The sequence below is a fragment of the Pipistrellus hanaki genome (assembly GCF_964339955.1).
Source record: "Pipistrellus hanaki genome assembly, chromosome: 14".
Lineage (NCBI taxonomy): Eukaryota > Metazoa > Chordata > Mammalia > Chiroptera > Vespertilionidae > Pipistrellus > Pipistrellus hanaki.
The window spans coordinates 38,630,952-38,654,661 of record NC_140516.1 but is presented as its reverse complement, the minus strand read 5'-3'; the positions used below and the strand labels follow the sequence as shown (position 1 = coordinate 38,654,661).

The window sequence follows — 23,710 nt, the reverse complement described above, 5'->3', positions numbered from 1 at the left end:
TTTTAAAATAAAATTTTTTAACTTCTTGGCTTCAATTAAACAATTAAAATTTCAGTTCAATAGTACCCTCCAATTTCAAAATCTGTATCTTGCTCTCAATTTATCATCTTACTTTTTAAGCCTCTCTAAACACTCAAATAATATATTCTATTTATCAATAAAAAGAGAATCTGTTCTTTGGTCTGTCCATCAGGCATCACTCTTTCTAGATTCTGAGTACATTTTCATGTCAATTAAAAATAAGATCTCACCCAGCTGGAATGGCTCAGTGGTTGAGCATCCCGGTTCGATTCCTAGTCAGGGCACATTCCTGGTTACGGGCTCGACCCCCAGTGTGTGCCTGTGTAGGTTGGGGAGGGGGAGTGTAGGAGGCAGCTGATCAACGATTCTTTCTCATCATCCATGTTTCTATCTCTCTCTTCCTCTCCATCTCTAAAATAAATAAAAAATATATTAAAAAAAAAAACACACAAGATTTCACTCTTTCCTACAGCTCTATGTAATTACTAGTAATTGGGGCTGTTAATCCAAATTCATTAATCCCCAAACCTTTGGGGGGAAAAAAACTATTAGTAACTCCTAGTCTGGCCAAAATTTGGTGACTAATTCTTACCTCATAAATATTTTTTTAAAATACACAGACAAACTTACTAATGAGAACTATAATTTACCACCAACTACTCATAAGAAATTATAACTCTGCTGACTGGCAAGTAATTTGCAAAAATAGAACAGTTTAGCTGCATAAAATAAATATCCACCTGCCCATACTAGCACTAATCAAGGCGTGAAATTGAGCATTTTATTCAGAAGGAAATAACTGCTTCAAGGCTGTGATTTAGTCTGGAAAGCAAATATTAAGGTCATCATCCTTTTTTCTCTGATGTTTATAGTATTTCTAATGGGGGAAGCAAGGCAGGAGGGCTAACTGGCCAAATTCTGTAGAAGCAAAAATATCTCTATGATATAACAAATGTGCCACTTGCTTAAATACATACACAGATTGAACAGAATCAAGTTGCTGAGATGTATGCAGAGATCACTTAAGTAGTGAAAGCCCAAACTGACCACTGTGAACATCCAATTTGGTCAAAACTAAGGGATCAGCATTTCATTAAGTGAAGTAAAGAAAATTCAACAAATATATATGCCATGATAAGTTTTAAAATAGCCTATAGCCATTTTCATTAAAACAGTCAATTTTGGATTAGCCAGGTTAATGAGATCTTATTCAGTAATTTAGCCAATTCCCAAATTGTTACATTTGTCACAATCAACTAATACAAACATCAACTTGTTCCACTATACTATATCCACACTACTCCTGTCTACCAGAGAAAGCAAACAAGTAGAAAAGGGCTCAAATAACATAAGCAAGATATTGCCTTAAAAGACTTCGAGAAGCCACAATAGTTCTCAAACTGTGGTCCCAGAACTAGTCAGAATGCACATTTTCAGGCCTTACCCAGGCATACTGAATGGTAAACATAGACTTCACCCACCCCCTAATATTCCCCGCCCTGGGGACTTCTGACACAGTGTTTAGTACTACAAAATCTTACATCCTAAATTAAATTCTTTAGGCAGCTTAACAATGTTTTCCACTAAAGATAAAAAAGATAAAGCATATAACGTGCAAATCAGAATGTAAAAAAAATGCCATTTTAATTAGTCTAAGTTCAAAATCAAAAAGAAAAACAATAAAATTCAATGACTTCCCCAAATCAGAAATAGTCACAATTTTGATGGAGAAACAAAAAATGATTTAGAACAGCCTAAAAATAAATGGGCAGATTTTAAAACTATTACAAAAGAATCATCACCAAAACATGCTAAAAACTAGTGGAATAAACAATGTTGGGAAACAAGATATTTACAGTTCCCAAGTTTCACTCCACTGCACACTTATTAATTATAAATATACCTTTACAATAGAGAAATCTAGTGAACACAACCTTAATAAAACAATCAAACGGTATCACCAATAAAGGAACAAACTGACAAGATATACCTTCAGATGTAATGCTCTGAGAAACCATAACATATATTCCTGCCAATTTTTTTAACCTGAATTTAATCATGGAGAAACAATCATACAAATCCAAATGAGAGATGTTCTGTAAGACTAGCCTGGACTCTTCAAAAATGTCAATTTCATAAATAAAAAGTCTAGGATACTAGTGTAAATTAAAGGAGACTAAAGAGATCTAAATATATATATACAACATGTAATTGGATTGAGCATTTTTTTTTTTAATCTGTAAAGGATATTACTGTGACAATTGGGAAAATTTAAATATGAACTACATATTAAATAAAAATATTATCACTGTTAAATTTCCTGAGTGGGATCTTGCATTGTGGTTATAAAAGACAACGCTTTTGTTCTTAGGAAATCCATGCTGAAGCAGAGGTGAAATATCATGATGCCTGCAACTCTCAAATGATTTAGAAAGAAAAGTATAACTATAGAGAAAAAATCAAATCCAGGTGAGCAGTATATGACTAACCATTATGCTTTTCTCACAATTTTTCAGTAGACCTGAAAAAAGATGGATATTATCCATATCCCTCTTCAAAAGTAACTTAACCTCGCTGTGCTTCAGTTTCCACATTTGGAAATCAGAGGTAATGATACACCTAAGGTGAGAGGACCAAATGAGTTCATATACAGTGAGTGCCTAGACTCCTACCTGGTACATACTGAGTTATGTGTTTGCTGCTCTTAACTATTGTTGTTTTATCATTACTACTACTTCCACCACACAAGGTCAGAGATTTAAAAAACAAAACAAAAAACTTTGATGTTCACAGTCCTATATAATATCCAAAATATTTTCACTACTTATAATTTCACTTAGTCCTCACAAACTCTTTAAAGTAGTAAGAGGATTATTAACTCTATTTTCTGAGAAAAATTAGACTCAGAGCAGTTAAGCAACTTAACCAATGCTTTGTGACTTTTAGAAAGCAGTGTAAGTAGAAAGAGAACCAGGTCTTGTTTTCACAATGGCACAATGTAAAATTTACATTCTAATCTAAATAATTACAAGGTATTTCAAAGAAAACAGGTAGAACTCCTGTATTGTCATTTATAGACAAAATAAGTTACCACTAGTCTATTCAGCAAAACAGATGTCACTTTGCAGAGCTTTGGTATTTTTCTTAAATACCCTTGAAAACAAGGATCAGAAAATATGAACTCTTATAAAAAGGGATTTATTGTATTTTTATAGCTTATTACATACCTTGTAACAATCATTTTGCTAAATGTGAATGTCAGTTTTATTTTCGGTCCCTTTTTTCCTGGCTATTTACAAGCTTTGTAAGAACCGTTCCTTAATTAAGTCTAAACATAGTTTTATATAAATGGATTCCTGGAAATAAAACGTTCAGACTTAAGAAATGATTGTTACAGAGACTGTAACAGGCCGTAAAAAAGAAATGCCACTTTAAACAAAGATTTCTCATTTTAATTAAAAAGATAATCATCAGAACATTCTTATACTTAACAGAACCATTTAAAGAAGCTTCTTTGGAGGAAAAATATATAGTATCTCATACAGGCTTCCATGTACAACTTATATTTAAATCAAAGTCTCAGTTGATCATATAGTATGAATTCTTATTTAGTATACCTACACTTTAATGACACATTAAAAGAAACAGGTCCAAATGAAATAAACATCATTTCTAATTCTTTTTAACATGCATGCTTTCAAAAGATTATATTTTTCCACAAGATATAGGTAAAACACATTTAAGAATACTTAAGAAATACTTTTTAATGCAGTTGGGATGTGTTGGCTAAAAGAACTGTATCCATATAATAAAAAATGAGAAATCTAAATAGTTTTCTCAACTCTGAAAAAAACTCATTAAAAAAATATTTTTTAGATCAACCGAAGGACATGTATACATGCATATAAGTACAACCAATGGACTTAAAACTCTGGGGAGGGAGGGTATGTATGGGAGGGAGGGGGGCAAAAAAAAAATCAATAAAATATATTAAAATAAATAAATAAATATATTTTTTATTTTAAAAACGCCATACCTGCCGAAACCGGTTTGGCTCAGTGGATAGAGCGTTGGCCTTCGGACTCAAGGGTCCCAGGTTCGGTTCTGGTCAAGGGCATGTACATTGGTTGCGGGCACATCCCCAGTGGGGTTTGTGCAGGAGGCGGCTGATCAATGTTTCTAACTTTCTATCTCTCTTCCTTCCTCTCTGTAAAGAATCAATAAAATATATTTTAAAAAACCAAAAAAAAACAAAACAAAAAAAAACCGCCCTACCTGGATATGACTGGAGGGTGTGAAAAATCTTTAGAAGCATGATTTGATAAGGCAGGATTCTTTTTGATTAATTCTTTTGACTAACTTTTAAACAGTCCATTTTTAATTCATATAATATAAAATTTGTAAAGTTTAACAGAATCCAAAGGAAAATGATGTAGATCTTATAAGCTGTTATTACAATTAATTGCAATTTGAAAAAGAGATGCACCAATGTTGTTCTACTTAAGTCATCTTTTCTAAATTACACTGAACACTAAATCTGAGTCATCATTTGACAGTCTATTTCTATAGCAATATATTACATTGTCTCAATTCCCAGTGAAACAAGTTATAATGGGGAGGCTATTTCCTAACTGAAAATTTGATAACAAAAAAAGTACTGGCATGCCTAACAACATCAAAGATTCAATAACTATAAACCTCTACAGCCATTAAAAGTAAGAAAATTACATTCCAGCTTCATAAAATGGAAGTAACATACCAATGATCATGATTACATGTTCAAAGTGTAAAAAAAAAAAACAAGCACAACTCTTCCATATTAACTCAAGCTACTAACCAACAATAATAAACACTAAACATTTATTTAGCAATCATTTGGTTTGCTTCATATAATACAGACTGCTGCTTGGGATAATTTATGAAGGAGGGAGAAGTATAAGGGGGCCAAACAAATATATTACTCAAAGAATGCCCTCCTTTCATTATCTAAATTCTTTCCCTGAATAAGCAAGTTATTCAAAATTATTCCACTGACCTATGCTACCAGGAATAGGCATTTGGTAAACAGCTGATTATGATCATGATGATCATGAGTGTTTCTCACTTAATTTGCTTTATTTTTAAAAATTATAGGATAACCAGATATTTTTCTTTTCCATTTGCCTATCTTCTCAGACTATTAAAAGCCACAAGTCCACAAGTGTTCTACATAAGAGCAAAGGCCACCAGAAAAAAGAAAAAAAAATACTCTTAAGTTACTCTTCATTCTCAATGTCACAGGGTTTACTTGAAACTTTGTAAACAGGTTTCAGAAAACTTCACTGAAAACCCATGAACATTCATTAATATGAACTCTTTTTTTAATATAGTCACAAAGTCTTCCATAGAAGGTTAAATTTTAGACATATCATTCTGATGATCACTCTTCTGAAGATTACTTTTGTTTGATTTCAACAGATAAAATCATTAAGAACTGAGGCATGCACTAGGGAAACGCAAATTAAAACTGTAATAAAATAATACTTTATACCTATTAGGATGGCCAAAATAAAAAATACTGACAATCCCAAATGCTTGCAAGGATGCAAAGTAGCTAAAACTCTCATACACTGCTTATGGGCAAAATGGTACAGCCACTCTGGAAAAATTTGGCAATTTCTTATAAAGTTAAACATAAACTTACCATATGACCCAGTAATTCCCCTCCTGGATATTTACCCTAGAGAAATGAAAATTTTATGTTCATACAAAACCTATACACAAGTATTTACAGCAGCGCTATTTATAATCAGCAAAAAACTGGAAACAACCCAAATGGATAAACAATACTATGTGATACAATCCATACAAGTAAGGAATAAAAAAGAGTAGACTATTGATACATTCAACAATTTGGATGAAAACTATCTTAAAGGTATTATGCTGAAGATACATTCAACGATTTGGATGAAAACTATCTTAAAGGTATTATGCTGCCCAGCCAGTGTTGCTCAGTGGTTGAGTAGTGACCTATGAACTAGGTGGTCACGGTTCGATTCCTGGTCAGGGCACATGCACAGGTTGCAGGCTTGGTCCCCACTGGAGAGAGTGCAGGAAGCAGCTGATAGATAACTCTCTCTCATCACTGATTCTCTCTCTCCCTCCCCCTTTCTCTTTTTAAAATATTTTTTTAAAGGTATTATGCTGAGTCAAATTAGTCAGTAGCAAAAGATTACATATTGTATGATTCCATTTATATGATATTCTCAAAAATAAAAAACTAAAGGGAGGGTGAATATATCATGGTTCTTAGAAATTAGGGACAGGGGGATAATACAAGGGAGTTTAGGGAGTGGGTCAGGGGGCGCGGGGAGGGAGTGATGAAACTGTTCTGTATCCTGACTGAGGCAGTGGTTAAATGAATCTATATAGTACTAGGTGTACCGGTTAAAAATGTGGATTTTTTTCAATAGATGGAGTTACATATATATTGATATATATGCAATTTGATATGTATGCTATTTTGTTGTATTGCTCCTTCAGATTACCACTTGTTTCGATCGATGGCACAAACGCTTTCTGAGCAGCACTTCAAAACATACAAAGGAGTGGAAAATTGGGTCTCTGAATGGTCTGCCTCAAAACAAGAAAAGTTTTATTGGGAGGGCAAAAGTAGGTGTGGTTTTTTTAAATCCTTACCCGAGTATGTTTCACTGATTTTATTTTAGAGAGAGAGGAAGAGAGAGAGAGAGAAAATTCAATCAGCTGCCCCCCTTATTGACCAAGGATCAAACTCAAAACCTATGTGCCCCAAAGAGGAATCAAACTCCACCCCCGCCAGTGAAACCTTTTTTGGTGGATGGAGAGACACTCAACCAACCACCCACCCAGCTGGACAAAAGCAGGTTTACAGATGCACTGTACTATTCTTTTGAGTTAATAAAGCTATTATAACCATCATAACCCTCATGTCTTTTTCCACACAACCTACTTTTGGCCACCCTGTACATATGTTAGTATTCTAGATCTATAAACTAAAAAAAGTTAATTTTACTGGATGTTAATTTAAAAAAAAGGAACTAAGACCAAAACCTTGCATATGGCAGGCATGAATCAATATATGTTTAAATGGTAAAATGAAATAGAGGTGGAATGCCTATTCAATAAACCTTAGCAGTCTGGATGAATTATTTTTTTAGAGTTCTGTTAGACAAAATTCACCACACTATATGTTTATGGCCTAGAAAGGACCTTCAGTCCTAGCTGATTTGGCTCAGTGGATAGAGCATTGGCCTGCGGACTGAAGGGTCCCGGGTTCGATTCCAGTCAGGGCACATGCCTGGGTTGCAGGCTCGATCCCCAGTGTGGGCCGTGCAAGAGGCAACCGATCAACGTTTCTCAACATTGATGTTTCTATCTCTCTCCCTTTCCCTTCCTCTCTAAAATCAATAAAAAAATAAAAATAAAAAAAAAGGAAGAACCTTCACATATACCTCTTTTAATTATATCAAATTACATCTTCCTCTATTTTGAAGATGCTGTGGCTCAGAGAGAGCCTAAGGCTATGTGTCTGTCCTTTGAGGTCAGCATGAGGCCCTTGCTCAAAAGAACAATTCCAGTCAAGTCATTGTAGAAGAGACTAATTCTTCATCATAACTTTCCCTACCATTCAGTGATGCCTGGTGCTTTAAACAACACTTCCATGACTCCTCGAACTTCTTCCTTTATTTCTTGACATTATTTCTACATAGAGATCTAGAAAACAACTGCTGGGGTAGTCTGTTGTCATTTACTTTTACATATGCGAAAGGGTCATAGAATCCTCTATAATAAAAGGCTAATGTGCAAATTGACCGAACAGCAGAATAACTGGTCACTATGATGTGTACTGACCACCAGGGGGCAGACACTCAATGCAGGAGCTGCCCCCTAGTAGTTAGCGCAGCTCAGCCAGACCCTTCCTCCTCCTCAGCAGTCAGACTTCCCCCAAGGAGTCCTGGACAGTGAGGGGAGTGCAGGCCAGGCTGAGGGACACCCCCTCCCCAGTGCGCAAATGTCATGCACCAGCCCTCTAGTATTAACAATAAAACATTAGACCTACCCACAACACTTTCATAGGACCAGGAAGGCCTATCAGTTGTAATGTGATATAATTATACAATAGAATACCTAGAGTGGTCATATTTGGGGATGTTGCTATTTTTCTTCTATTAATTATACCTCTTAGAAAAGTCATATCTTACTTATTCTTCTGCCTTCCCCCATAGTTCACCAATTTCTCTAGCTATAAACACTTGGCCCCCAGAAGTAAATTCTTTTCAGAAACCAGATTATTACAAATCCGCTGAATTTGAAGAGATCCCAAGCCTCTGGCATAAGGTTTGTCACTCTGCCTTTGCAGAGGGCCCCTTGGAAATGCACATGGATGACCTTTAAATTAATGTCGGCTGAGTCCGAGGTGACTGGAATGGCAATCTCCCAGAAACAGCCTCCCAAAATGTCGGAGACTGCTATCAGATTTCTTATCTTTATCCAAGTGCTTGGAATGAGGAACAAATAGGACCTTGACTTACCCAGGTCTTGATACGATAAATCTCGTCCTTGTACCAAAAAATAAGGAACTTACCCATGTCTCAATGAATAGGACCTGGGCACATACGAAACTCCTTTTGACCTTAAACCCCCTTTGGAAATAAATAAATGTGCTGTGTTGTCTGTGGTGAGGGTGGCTGTCCCTTCATCAGAGTGTGCCTCCACCGGCACCCGGCTTGAACCTATCCTGCCTCTTGTCTCTTTCTTTTTCTCAATCCCCAGCTCCTCCGCTCAGGAACCTGTCCTTCTCCCCTTCAGTGTGGGATGCGGAAGGAGGAGGAGCACCCCACCGCATGCCTTCACTCTTTTTCAGCATTACTGAGATATAACTGGCATTGTGCAAGTTTAAGGTGTACAACATGTCGATTTAATAAGTATATACTGCAGATTATTAGCACTTGTCTTCACTTCTGATTCCAGTTAACTCAACTCCTTTTTATTCTGTTCCCCGTGTACAAGGTTCCAGCCACAATGTTTCCCCCACTCCCTCTACGTTGGTACACTGGCCAGGACACAGTGGACTAGACATTTTGTCAAAGTGTGATCAGAGAAGTATCTGCATCAGAAACACTGAGATGTCTGTTAAGCACACAGACTCCTGAAGCCTACCAAATTTAGTGGAGGGAGTATTGCAAATCTGCAGTATGTATTAACATGCTCTCCAATAATTCTTACACATAGTAAAGTATAGGACTACTGCAGTGGGCACTAATAAGTACAGGTTAGATGAATGAATTAATTGAATGAATGAATTCTTTATTCCAATTCCAGTTATGAGCACAAATTTGAAACATGGGCTTTGCCACCTGTTTTTAGAACTCAGTGGTGCTGTCTGCCTATCTGGATCTCCCCTGAACATCTGCACACAGACTCTTAATCACTATCTCCCTCTAAAAGTATATCCTGCCCTTGCTAAACTTCCATTATGCAAAAATCTGGTTGGGTGGCCAGTAGATACTGTGTTCCATCTGCCTGGCTAATTTTCCTCTCAGCTCCTAGACACATCCAAGCACTTGGTCTACCTCAGTGAATATGTAAAGGCTCTGTAGGTTTGTGCCCCCTGACCTTGATAAAACGGTATCCCTAGTACAACAGTGATTACAAAATTACTCAAAAACCAAATGTAAAATTTAGATGAATCCTGAGCTTTCTATCACATAGGAATTTGAGTAGACCTGGTCCCGAGAATTTCAGTTTAGCATATGCTCTCTGAGTAAATTTTTTAACCTCTTATTATGGATATTTTTATATATAAGTATGGGATGGTATAAAATGAATCACCATCACTTGTTTTTTTCTTTTTCCTTTTATTTAAAATTTAGTCTTCTTATTAAAGTTAAGAACTATCCCAACACTTTTACTCACCAAATACTCACTTAAAATTTTTCCTTTTATTTAAAATTTAATCTTCTTATTAAAGTTAAGAACTATCCCAACACTTTTACTCACCAAATACTCACTTTCCCATATGTACTACTTCCTTTTTCACTAAATGATCACATGCCTGACAACAGCCATATTCTAGTCTTCTCTTTTCTCTTTTTCTTCATTTCTCCTCTCCTACTTCAGGAAAATCTTATTCATTCTATTTCTATTTATATGAGACTAGAGTCCCAGTGCATAAAATTTGTGCACTCGGGCGGGGGAGAGGGGTGTCTCTCAGCCTGGTCTGTGCCCTCTTACAGTCCGAAAGCCTTGGGGGATGTCCAACTGATGGCTTAGGTCTGCTCCCACCCCCTGTGGGAGTGCACTGACCACCAGAGTGCAACGCTCATGCATTGAGTGTCTACCCCCTGGTGATCAGTGCAAGCCATAGTGACCGGTCGTTCCACCGGTCAGCTGATTTGCATATTAGCCTTTTATTATATAGGATATTTGAAGTACTTAGATTCACAGAAATAAAGTAGAATGAATGTTGGTCTAGGGAGAGAGAGGAAACTGAAGAGTTGTTGTTTCATAAGTACAGAGTATCAGTTTTGCAAGAAGAAAAACCTGTATTCAGTTTAGTTAAGGCTAAACAAAACAGGTGGCTAAAAAAGATGGAGTAGTAGAATCAGCAGTGATCTACTGAGGATGTCAGAGCCCTCCCCTAGAAGAATAAAGAGGATGTCCATACAGGAATATGGCAGCCTTGTAGCCCTGCACAGGATGCTGGAATCCAAATGGAGTGAGGAAAGCAACCCAGTGCAGGGTATCAGAGCCTGAAGTGAGAAGGGTATACAAATAGGGTAGCAGCATGATATGGGATTTTGGAGGCTAAGTAAGGTGACAAAGGCACCCACATAGTGGGTGTCAGAAGCAGCAGCAACAGGAGAGGTTGGTCATATACAGGGGGACTGATTAAGAAAATATATTTGCCAAAACCAGTTTGGCTCAGCGGTAGAGCGTCAGTCTGCGGACTGAAAGGTCCCAGGTTCGATTCCGGTCAAGGGCATGTACATTGGTTGCGGGCACATCCCCAGTGGGGGGTGTGCAAGAGGCAGCTGGCGATGTTTCCCTCTCATCGACGATGTTTCTCTCTCATCGACGTTTCTAGCTCTCTATCTCTCTCCCTTCCTCTCTGTAAAAAATCAATAATATATATATATATATATTTTTTAAAGAATATTTAAAAAAAAAAAAAGAAAGAAAGAAAACATGTTGAGGATAATGAGGGCCAACTTATAGTCAGAAAAAAGGAGTTACAATGCCCTAATTAATTGGCTCAGTTGACTGGAGCATCCTCCCATACACCAAAGGGCTGCAGGTTCAATTCCTGATCAGGGCAAATATTTAGGTTGAGAACAAAATTAACTGATGAACAAAATAGAATCAGAGGCATGGAAACATAGAACAGACTGATGAATCTCAGAGGAAAGGTGGTTGGGTAGGAAGAGATTAACCAAAGATCTTATACGCATACTAGTGTCCCAGTGCACAGATTTGTGCACACTGAAAGGAAATTAACTAGGAGAAATATTTTAATGTCACTATTCCCCCTTTCTCTATAATAGAAGTGTCAACCAAAGTTACGATTGACAATGATAGATCGAACACATGCATGCGACTGGCACCAGCAAGAGCTTTGTATGTATAGATAAACTTCCTTAATTAGACCTGCTTTCTGATTTAGCTAAACTTTTCCAGCCCAGTGAAGCACCCCAACTTCTCTTTCAGGTAATTGTAGCAACACAGCAGTAAATATGAACATGAAGCAGATTATTACTGTAGATCACACAGGGCAAAGGGTAAAATATTTAACTGTATTTTAAGTGTTTGACTATATGCTGTGCAGTGAGAAAACCTGAAGTCATTTTTCAAGTTCCACCATGTCTTACTTCTTTTCAGTAGGGTCAAGTTTCTAAACTTCCTAAATCTCTGTTTTCCGGCTAATGAAAAGAAAATAGAATTCTACCGAGTCTTCTATCTACTCCAGGACTTCTGTGAGGGTCAAATGAGATGAGGCACAGGAAAACGCTTCACAAACATTTGTTTAAATTATAAAATGTTTGCATCTGATCATAGAGCAAGTTGGGTTCCTGGGCTGAAGAAACTCCAAGGAGGCTAATTGCTAAGGGGAGGAAGCTGGGTGTTGCTACATGACGTCATTAACCGACACCCACAGCAACCATTTCCAGGCTGGGCTGGACTGTGGGCCACTCTTTGTGCCATGGGGTCTTGGAAGCATTGGCTGTGGTTTCGTGGGGTGTTGCTCCAGGGTGGTGGTGGGGCCTGTGTCCCACTTGGGGGAAGCTGAGTGTTGGTTTATTGGTGCCAGGTCCATGGTGTCATTTATTTTTAAATGGCCAGTGCGAGTCATGGCAGCTCCTACATTGAGCATCTTGCCCCCTGCTGGTCAGTGTGTCATAGCTACCAGTCGGATGGATGGACACTTAGCCTTTTATATAGAGAGATATCATTACCTATGGATACAGACAATAGAGTGGTGAAAGCTTGGGGCAAGGCATGAACCAGGTGGAGGGAGGCAATGGGGGGAGGTAATAAAAGAGGATATCTGTAATACTCTCAACAATAAAGATTTTTAAAAATAAAGAAAAAGAAGTTACAATTATAAAAGGAAACTATTGAATGAACCCTGTGGATTTAGACTACAACTGGAGATATGAGTATGAATTCATGGTTTAAAATAAATATTTAGATAATATTAAAAGGGTGACATAAATGTACATGTATGTATATGTGTGTGTATGTGTTTACATGCACATGTATTTCACACCAGTGAGAGGTCAATGGAGCAATGATAGCCCAATAGCAATGAGCACACCTGACATCCAGATCTTGACTTTTAAATATCATTTTCTACTAAAAGAAACTAGGGCTCCATGGAGAACTTACTGATTCCAGAACCAGGGCAAAAAAGTACAAGATGAATATCTTCTTTTACCAGAAAAGAAGAAAATGCTCAAAGAATGACAGGAATACATCAAAACAACAAAGGGAGCAGCCTGAAAGTACTCTCATTAGCCGAAGAGGGAACAATTTAATCATCAAAATAAATAACTACAGTATTGGATTACTAGCCATCAAGTAAAAAACAGGAGTTCAAAAGTTCACTGTTATAATTTAAAATCTGATGAATAGAAAGTTACATGGTTTCAAAGTACCTTCCCATAAAATACTACAAGGAGAAAAACATTAATTTTAAAGAAACTGAATAAAAATCATGTGCCACCTGATAGGAGGCAATAAGTAAAACACACATTACCTCTGTGGTATTTCTATCAAAAATGCATAATCTGAATCTAACCCATGAAACATTATCAGATAAATCAAAATTGAGGAACCACTTTACAAAATAACCAGCCTATACTCTTCAAAAGTGCCATAGTCATGAAAGTCAAAGAAAGATTAAGGAACTGTTCTAGATTGAAGTCTAAAGAGACATGAAAACTCAATTCAGTGCATCATTCTGGACTGCATCCTTTTGTTTTAAAGAACATTACTGGCCAGTCCTGTGCAGCTCAGTGGTTGAGCATAGACCTATGAACCAGAAGGTCATGGTTCAATTCCTGCTCAGAGCACATACCTCTCTCTATTTTTCCCTTCCTCTATGCAATCAATAAAAATACATTTTAAATTAATAAATAAGTTAAAAATATATTGATTTCTAGAGAGAGCGAAAGGGAGGAAAGAAGAGAAAGGAGGGAAGGAGGGAGGGAGGGAGGGAGGGAGGGAAACGTCCTGTAAGAGAGACACATCAACTGGTTGCCTCCCACATGGGAGGAATAGAGACCCTTGACTGGGAATCAAACCTGCAACCTTTTGGTCATTGGTCCGAGGCAAGGACTAAGTTGGTTTCTTTAAACTACTGAATTTTGGATGGTTTGTTACACAGCAAGTTACCTTGTATACTTTTTCCTTATCTATCAATTGTATAAAAATTCTTTTAGCCCTAGCTGATCTGACTCAGTGAATAGAGCATCAGCCTGTGAACTCAAGAGTCCCAGGTTCGATTCCAGTCAAGGGCACATGCCCTGGTTGTGGGCTCAATCCCCAGTAGGGGGCATGCAGGAGGCAGCCAATCAATGATTCGCTCTCATCATTAACATTTCTAACTCTCCCTCTCCCTTCCTCTCTGAAATCAATAAATATATTTTTTTTAATTCTTTTGTATGACCTACTAGAGGCCCATTGCATAAATTCGTGCACAGGTGGGATCCCTCTGGGTGGCCTGCAGGGATTGAGCCAAAACCCGCAGTCCAATACTGCCTGTAGCTCCTACCAGCCGCTCCTGCTCACTCCGGCCCAACTGTGCCTGTTGTGGGCTCCCTCCCAATCAGTCCCAATAGGGAGAGGCTTGCAGAGCCATGAGCCCTGCATTGGCGCCCTCCCAAGGGGAGTGGCCTGTGTGATCAGACTGAAACTGGCTCTCTGACATCCCCCAAGGGGTCCTGGATTGCTAAAGAGCACCAGGTGAGAGACCCCACTGGTGCACGATGGAGCCAGGGAGGGACTATGGAAGGGCTCCAGAGCATGTCCAGCTCATCTCACTAGTCCTGATCAGCCAGACCCCAATAGCAAGCTAATCTACCAGTTGGAGCATCTGCCCCCTGGTAGTCAGTGCACATCATAGCGATTGGTCAATCAGTTGACTATCTGTCCCCTGATGGTCAGTGCACATCAAAGCAAGCGGTTGAGCAACATTAGCATATCATTAGCATATTGTGCTTTGATTGGTTGTTCAGTTGTTCTGACATCCAGTCTATTTGCATAATACCCTTTTATTATATAGAATTATGTCACCCAAGTTTCAAATGTTTCCCCAGTTCTAAGATTCTGGGACTAGCTTATCCTGATTATTTTCTAAATTCATCCTTCAGTGTATCTTTCCATTATATATATATATATTTAAGCATACTTTAACAGCTGATAACTCACTTAATTTTCACTCCTTTTCTAGTTTAACTGATTTGAAATAATTTGAAGTCAAGTCAGACTAAGCTTTGAACAAAGAAAATTTATCCTAAAATGCCACTTTTTTTAATGGGGATACATAAAAGATAAAAGTTTACAATACAAAAGTGGCAACAGTAGACAAATTGGGGGTGCACAAATACTGAATGAAATATTCTTGATGTTTGCGATTCCATTGTTTCACATTATCAGCAGCGCCTGGGCCGAAATGGTCATCAGTTTAAAAACAGGCATTGACAATTTATTCATTTCTTTAGGTTCTTTTAAATTTGAAAATGAACTATATGTTAATAAACACTGACTTTATAATCATTCGAAGTGTATATACATTTTGTTTGTGTGTGTGTGTGTGTGTGTGTGTGTATACAATGGCACTGGCCCTGGCCAGGTAATATCATCCCCATTTACCAAGGTTGTGGGTTCAGGGCACATATAAGAAGCAACTGATGAATGCATAATTAAGTAGAATAACAAATCCGTGTGTGTGTGTGTGTGTGTGTGTGTGTGTGTCTCATATCAATAAATAAAAATAAAATAAAATGGTGCCTACATTCCCTCCATCATTATTCATTTCTCTTCTAAGGTCCTCTTCCAATTCCCGTTTATCTTTTCTGCGGAATTATAATTTTGTTGACCAAGAAAGTATATAGGTTATTTAATGTAAACTACTGCTTTAATATCATTTGTTTCTAGAAGTTAAACTATTCTTCACAAGTATCCAAGGGTAAACTTTTAAGTCTAGACCATGTGTGAATTATGATCAATTCTAAATTACCAGTCTCATTAATAAGATTTCATTGTAAAATTCCTAATTGAAGCACTACATTAATGTGGTAATGAGAAAATTTCATAAAATACCCATTTCATTTTGGCATTTTAAACAAATTACATTTTCTTAAACTATGGAAACCAGGGCATCTATACAAAAATTATCATTCATAATTTACAATTGAGGGAAGGGTAAGGCCAAAACAAAGCCAAATTTTATACAAATTTTCAACTTGATTAAAAGGATAGCTCTTCCATGTGTATGTACTCTGCTCTAGTCACTTGGTGCAAATACAAATACAATGTCTTCCTATCTCAAAATTGATTCTGAGTAGAAAGGAGGGAGGGCGGGAAGAGATTAACCAAAGAACTTATATGCATATATGCATAGCCCATGGGTTCAGACAACAAAGAGGTGAAGGCCTGGAATGGGTGAGGCAGGAGCGGGGTGAAGGGGAATAAAAGGGGGGGAATGGGAGACATCTGTAATGCTCTTAACAATAAAAATAATTTTTTTAAAAACTGTCTCCGAGTAAACAGACATGTTATGGCAGGGTAAGTGGAACCATAGGCAAGTTGTAGCTTACATTCATAAGACTGTGACTGAACTGAAAAAGAATACCAAATCTCTAATTCTGCATTCTCTGCTTCAGTTATTAAGGTCATTCTTGGTGACCCTCTTCCAGTTGGCCTTCTCTCAAACAGGCGGTCAAAAATGAAAGTAACTAAAATTAAAAAAAAAAATTAGCTTCTCCCCATAGTAACTAATTCAACATTTAATAATATATGATGCTCTAAAAGCTGCAAACTACTACATGGCCATCTCCAGGTCCACTTTAACTCAATCAGGAGACCATTATCGAAACATAACTCATTGATACAAAGCAGAGATCAAGTAGTTGAAAATTTTCCCAAGCTGAGGTTTAATGGGGAGTAAAGAAGATGATTTTGTAATGTCTCTTTATGATCTGTAAATCATACTATTCCATAAATCTGACACAAATGTCAAGATTAGGATTAAGTCAACTTCTAAGTAGGAAAAAAAAAATAAGCAGCTGCCAATTCTCTGACTTAAATCTATAAGTTCACTATAGATATAAAGCAACTTCCTTTTACTTCTAAAGTACAAACAAATTTCAAAATCTTGTCTTAATATTTTAGATGTCAACATTGGGAAGAAATTCAAGAATTCTCTTCTTCAAAATGAAATTTTGTTAATGATACACTCAAACTTTAGTTATGTGTTTTTGAAAGCACTACTACAAAATGAAACCAAATTTTAGTAAATTTGACCAGTCTCTGCAAATGTATTCTTGTAAATAGGGCCTAAATTCAATTACGTTGGTGTCCATGTTTATTTACATTTGTTTTGATATTTCGGGCAAAGACATAAAATAAGAAAAAAAACAAAAATAAATTTTGGGACATGGCTGGTGCTCTCAATGGTTAGAGCATCATCAACCCGAGTATGGAAGGGTTGTGAGTTTGATTCCTAGTCAAGGGCATATACCTGGGTTGCAGGTTTGATCCCAGTCCCTGTGGGGCACATGCAGAAGGCAATGAATGGATGTTTCTTTCTCTTTCTCTCTCTCTTTGTCTCTCCCTCCTCCCTCTCTGCCTTCCTCCCTCCCCTTTCTCTAAAAAAATAAAAATAAATAAATAAATAAATAAATAAATAAATAAATGAAAAACATATCCTCGGGTGAGGATTAACAAAAAATAATTAAAAAATCAATAAATAAAATTTGGAGTGACAGGTTACAATTACTTCTGAAAAAAGCAAGACTTGACTGCAAATATCCATGTCCCTAAGGCCACCTGTTAAAATGGAAGTCTATGCATCCCATCATTCTTTATCTGTAACCACAAAGTCTGGCTTTACACCTAGGATATACAAGAAGCATCAGATTAAAAGCATCAAATATCAGACTACACAAAATTGTCAAACATAAGCACAGGAGAAAAGCAAGATACAAAGTGGACACACTAGGCTCCAAAGGATTGAAACACACCCAACAAAATCCAACCTAAGCCCATACGGTGCTTCAACCTAAAACTTAGGAGCAACCACCGATCCTGGCATCTCCCATTACCTTACCCCTCTTATCTCCTGCATTTCTCCACTGATCTCATCACTTCTTGCAGGTCTTGTGATTCTCATCTCCGTGTCCTTTCCTTTCCCAGAAAGTGACACAGTACCCGGCCTCCACATTTCGCTATCTCTAGGTTAGCACCAACTTTTGTGTTGTTCTACCCTCTTGGATAGTATTCATTTTTTGTCCCCAATCTCATGTAGCCAGTTTCCCTGGCCAGTTCAACCTCATCCTTACAACATCTACCCACCCTCTCCTTTCAAGGTAAGAGTGTGGATACATTTTCCTGACATTGGTAATTCCGGCTCATAGTCAACACCCTCTTCCTTTTCCCAGGGGCTGTCACCACAGCCCTAGGTCCCACTCCCCAGTCCTTATTCTCCTAAGGGAGGCCTCTTTCTTTCCATAGTTTGTCAACATTAGTTTGGCCAACCTGGGGTATTTTAATCTGGAAGATAAAGGGCTATCTCAATCCCCTCATTTTACAAAATCCACAATGCTCCCACCAGCCCTGGCTTTCTCCTCCACCCTTAGACCCAACTACAGACAGCCCCGCCGGTGTCCCTCCCTCTAGCATCTCCTCCCTCCACCCCGCTCCCGGGCTCCCCTTCCTCACTCTGAAGGCGCCCCTGCTCCCCGCCTTACCCGTAACCCTGACACTGGGAAGGAAGGCCCTGCCAGCGGCCACACCGCGCCTCTCCTCCGGGCTCCCTCCGCTCCGCAGTAACTGTCCCCACGCCCCTTCCCCTCCAGGGCCCCGCGCGCCGCCTGGAGCCCCCTCCCTGGATAATCCCCCGCTGTCACGGGCCCCTCATCCTCAAGATGGCGGAGCTGCTGCCCCCACCCCCGGGGCCTCTCCGCACCCCCTCCCGCCTCCCAGGAGGAGCTCCGGTCCCGTCCCTTCAGCAGCCCCCGCCGCTGGCCTCGGCCCAGCACCCCTGCGCCCCCTCCCTCTGGCGGACCGGGCGGCCCAGGCCCCGAGCCTCTCAGCGACGGCGCCAACGCCACAGCCTCCCCCGTAACCCCTCAGCCTGCACCTTCTCCTCACCATAAACTTGAGCGCTTTCTCCTGCAGCACCGCCTCGGCCGGGTCCATAATCTCCGAGGGCCCCCGGGTCTGCACTCCGCGAGGGCCGCCCCCTGGATGCCAGACCGCAGCCAACGCAGCGCCCAGATCCCGCCTCCTCTTCCTTCCCCCCGCCCTCTCTCACCTCGCTGGCACCCGCCGGAGGGGGGCCGGGGAGGCTCGGCTGCGGCGTGCGCCTGCGTGAGCGCGCGGGCTCAGGGGAGTTGTAGTTCTGGAGCTTCCCGCAGCGAAATGCGCGACCACCCTGCGAACTGCAACTCCCGCGGTGCACCGCGGCGGGGGGCGCGGCGCCGGCCAGCCAAATGCAGACATCTCGCCCGCAGTTCGAGGTACCCGGCTGATGGGAATCGTAGTTTACAGCCTCTAACGGGCTGGAGAGCGGGAGGGGCAAGGGTGTCTCCTTAGTTACCGAGCGACGCCAGGGACGGATTGCCTGGCTTTTGGTAGCAAGATGGCGACCAGTGCCTCACCTGTAGCCCGAATAGTGGAAAAAAACTGTGAGAGGATCTAGAGTTTTTAGGATCTCCGTAGCTGTGGCTTTAGAGAACTGGATATACCCCCAAATTTCATATCTCTGATGTCTGCGGGATGAATTTCAACCCAGAAACGCTGGGCCTAGGAGCGCCTGGCAGCGGTTAACAGACCAATGCAGAATTTCAAGGTCCTCCTAAGCTATCTCCCTACACTTCTCCCAAAGATCTTATTTCCCCCCACAGCAAGTCAGGGCCCGGTAGAACTCGGTTCTGAAAATTCTTGAATGTTAGCTGCTGCTAACCCTGAGATGTAAGCCTTGCATTAACGGTCAAACAAATACTTATCAAAGGCTTTCAATCGTGAACTATAATGGCCATCCAGCAAATAAAGTATGCAAGTATTTAGTTGGCCTTGAAAGGGACAGTACAAGTTTATTTTGAAAATTGGGTATACCCTAGATGAAAAAAAACAAAAACCAAAAAAAACTAGCATTTGGGCTGAAAGTGATAGGCTTGTACAAAATATCTGAATTTTTTAAATAAGTGAATTGGGGAAATCCCATTTTGCTTAGAAGAAAAAAATTCAGTGTAAACTATTTTATTTGCTCATTCAACAACAGTAACCACAAAAACTTGTGCAGCCATCATCCCAAGAAATGGGATTCATCAGTGAACGTGATAGACCCAGTCTTGTGGAGCCTACATTTCTAGTATGGTTATACTTTATCCTAGTCATCATCCCTATGTCCACAGAACTCAGAACTATACCTACTATATATTAGGCTTTCAGTTAATAAAAAGTTTACTCTTGAAGCAAAATAATAATCCTATACAAGTGCAAAATGGGGAAGACTTAAAACTCATTCATATGAAAACTACCTGGAGGTTTCATAGGACTAAATCAGTATGGACATGGTTGCCTAAAAAGCTAAAGGAGTCCTAAGCAGCTTGAAGAATGATGTCTGGAGAACAGAGGCTTATGGTCTCACTCTGTTTTGAAATACTCAGACCACACCTGGAGTACTTTGTTCATTTATGGGCACTGTGTTCTACAAATATCACATACAGGAGCAGAGCCAGGGCAGGATAACCAAGAGAGAAAATATTGGTGGATGCTTACTCTGAAAACAAAAAAGAACACTTAGAAATAACATGACAACTAATTCAAGTATTTGAAAGTATTGAAAGGCAGGCATATATTCGTAACACCACAAGGCAAAGTAAGACCAATGGGTGGGATAATAATTATGATCACAATCATAACAGCTATCACTTTATTAACTCTTTATGCCAGGCACTGTGCTAGACATTTTACATTCATAATATCTAACATTCATAGTAATTATGTAAAACAGGTATTGTCTGTAAAATACAGATAGATGATAACTTGCTCAAGTCATGCAGCAAATTACATGGTTAAGATTCTAACTCAATTTTGCTTGATTCCCCTGTGTATTTTCACTGAATCACACTGCAGTGGCATAGGACTCAGACTCTGAGTTTTCTAGTAATCAGATCTTTCCTGACAAAGGAATGGACTGCCCCACCCCTGAAAACATAGAGAGACAGGAGGACCATCTGTCTGGGGTATTGTTTCTATTTGTCAGAGAGGAGTATGAAAATATTGCCTGATGAGGCTGACAGTCAGTGACAGTCCTCACTTTGCCCAGCCATGTTGAGGTCAAACACCAGGATTAGTAAAGCAAACACCAGTTTTTGTTTCAAAGCCCAACCAGATAGACAGTTCCTATACATATGAATTGAAACTGAGCTGGCAGGGGCTGGTACAGAAAGGATAAATCCTCTTTCTTAAAAACCGACCTCTCATGGTCAGGCAAACTGAGAAATCCAAATATAAGTTTCCTTGATTTTCAAGCCCCTTATATCCAACACTAGAGGCCCATGCATGAAATTCATGCATGTGGGAGGGAGGGGATGTCCCTCAGCAAAGCCTTCAGTTTCCAATCACCAACAACAACACTGCGGTGAGCAATCACCTATATGCCCCTGAGAGACTATCTTTGAGAATATATATCTAAAATCATACTTGCTATTTTATAGGTTATTAGGGATACTTAATTGAACTGTGTAGTATCAAACTGCAGTATAGAAAAACCACAGCAGTCTGTACTTCCATCACACTTGGCATTATTGCTCAAGTTGAGGGAATCTAATTTGGATCACAGTTCACTATTCATAATGTAAAATTATACATTTTACCTTTTCTAGGCAACACCTAACCCACAAGATTCATGCCTCTCTTTAAATACACGACTCTGTTCTTCTAACCCCCATCTCTGTAGTGTGTGCTTATAACGCAGAGCAAGCTGGAGTAAGAAATATTTTACACATGCCTGCACTTTTTTCTCATCCCATGGCATTCCCTCTCCTATACCTGGTGGGGTTCTCAACTCTGATTGCACATACTTGACAAGAGTCATTTGAGGAGCTTTATAAGAATATTTATGCCCAAACTCTCTCCCAAAATACCTCAGGTATTTTGATTTAATAGATCTGTACTGGACCCCTTGCAATGGTAATTTTAAAAGATCCCCCTCGTAATTCTAATCTGCAGCCAAATTTGAGGCCACTGCCTTGGAGTTTAAATGTCCAGTGCCTTCTTGCTGACCTCTGGCTATCCAGAGTCCTCTCCATGCCTAACTTGCCTTCCAAAGAATTACTCTTCACCACCACAACCCTCCTCATCTCCCCACCACCAACACCCCCCCCTCACTTCCACCACCATCCCCCCCAAAAAAACCCTCTATTTTCTAAGAACAGCCCACCAAAGCTCAGGGCTGAACAGAAGCAAAGAGATTAACTGAATTAAAAAGCCATCAATTATTTGAATATCTGACAGGCTTGACTCTGGGGTCAGGAGGTCTAGTGGAGGTGGGAAAGGCTATTTGTATTTCAGTTAGCAGGAGAGATACTAGTTTAGTTGGGGACTAAATAAAGTATCTTTGGAATCTAACTTCTTTCTGTTTTTCTCACCTCCTCATTACTTTGTCCTTACTTTGTCCTTATAAAAGCTCAAGAGTTAGTTCTCTACTCTGAACATTTACTGACCTTATTGGGGCTCTGTGTTCTTGTGCCTAAGTAGACGGAGTCATTATTAATAGTGAACTGTGATCCAGACTAGATTCCCTCAACAGATGCTTCCACTGACACAGGCCAAGGCCATCCCTACCTGGATAGAGCAGTCAGTCCCCTTTGGGGCAGCTTCGGGATGGAATGGGTTGATGATGGGGCCGCCAGAAAGAGTCTTCCAGGCAAAGGTAACTGCATTTTTGATGATGTATTCTGAGGATCAAAACAAGGCTAGTGTGACCTTAGAGGAATAGTGGCACTAGATGATACTGCAGAGGACAATAGCATGGGCTCTAATGGCAAGTTTTATTTAGCACACACTGGTCAAGTGAACCAGCTGACAAGACATCCTTTCTAACTGGGGTCAATGTCTGTGCCTTACCAGCTAAAAAAAATATATTGATTTTCGCCCTTCCTTATGGGCTAAATTGAGGAATTTTGGCTTTCTCCTGAGGACTATAAGAAACTACTGAAAATTTTTAAGCAGGGCAACAGCATGGTCAGATTTGTATTTTTAGAAAATCATTTATGGCTGCAGGCTGGGAGAAGGATTATGAGCTTTCTGAAATCTTTCTGAGAGATGATGGAGGCCTGATGAAGGAGGTGAGAAAAACAGAAAGAAGTTAGATTCCAAAGATACTGAGGGGATAAAATCTGTAGGATTGGTGATTGATTAGATATGTCCTGGATGATGTCAAAGGAATGTGTCAAAGATGACTTCTAGATATCTGGCTCAGGAAGAAGGATGAATGAGAGTGCTGTTTTTTGAGACAGGAAACACAGTAGAAGGAAGAGGTGATAGGAGGATCATCAGTTCTTTCTTGGACATATTGCTCCAAGGTGCCTTTGAGACTTCCACGTGGGTTCAGACGCTGGTGAAGCAGTTGGATATTTGGAACGGAAACTGGAGAGAAAGGCCTGGGCTGCAGATAGGGATCTCCAGCATATAGGTGGTCATTGAAGCTCCCAGGAAAGGATTTACCAAGCAGTGTAAAAAGCAACAGGTCTAAGACAGAATCCTGAATAAGTGTAAGATGTACAGGGTGAGCAGAAGAGGAGCCAGCAAAGGATCCCAAGAATAAGTGACCAGAGAGACAGGAGAAAAGGCTGGCAAGTGTGGCTCATGGTGGGAGACAGATGCCATACTTCAGTGAGTTAAAATGGGAAGGAGAGCTGAAACTGGTTTGGCTCAG

At 39.5% G+C, this 23,710-nt stretch overlaps 1 protein-coding gene across 10 annotated transcripts in view; it reads right to left on the bottom strand.

Annotated features, from left to right (window-relative positions):
• Positions 1-19,070, bottom strand: part of BTRC (beta-transducin repeat containing E3 ubiquitin protein ligase) — a 151,881-nt gene extending 132,811 nt beyond the window's left edge. For 3 of the 10 annotated variants that reach the window (XM_084903790.1, XM_084903784.1, XM_084903778.1), the window contains exon 1: positions 18,916-19,060. In XM_084903790.1, the coding sequence (XP_084759916.1) occupies positions 18,916-18,963 (48 nt within the window). In that variant the 5' untranslated portion in view covers positions 18,964-19,060. Of the gene's footprint in view, positions 1-5,704; positions 5,741-18,915 lie in introns of all 10 variants that reach the window. The other 7 variants (XM_084903783.1, XM_084903788.1, XM_084903787.1 and 4 more) reach the window with 4 other exon arrangements.
• Positions 19,071-23,710: the final 4,640 nt, after the last annotated feature.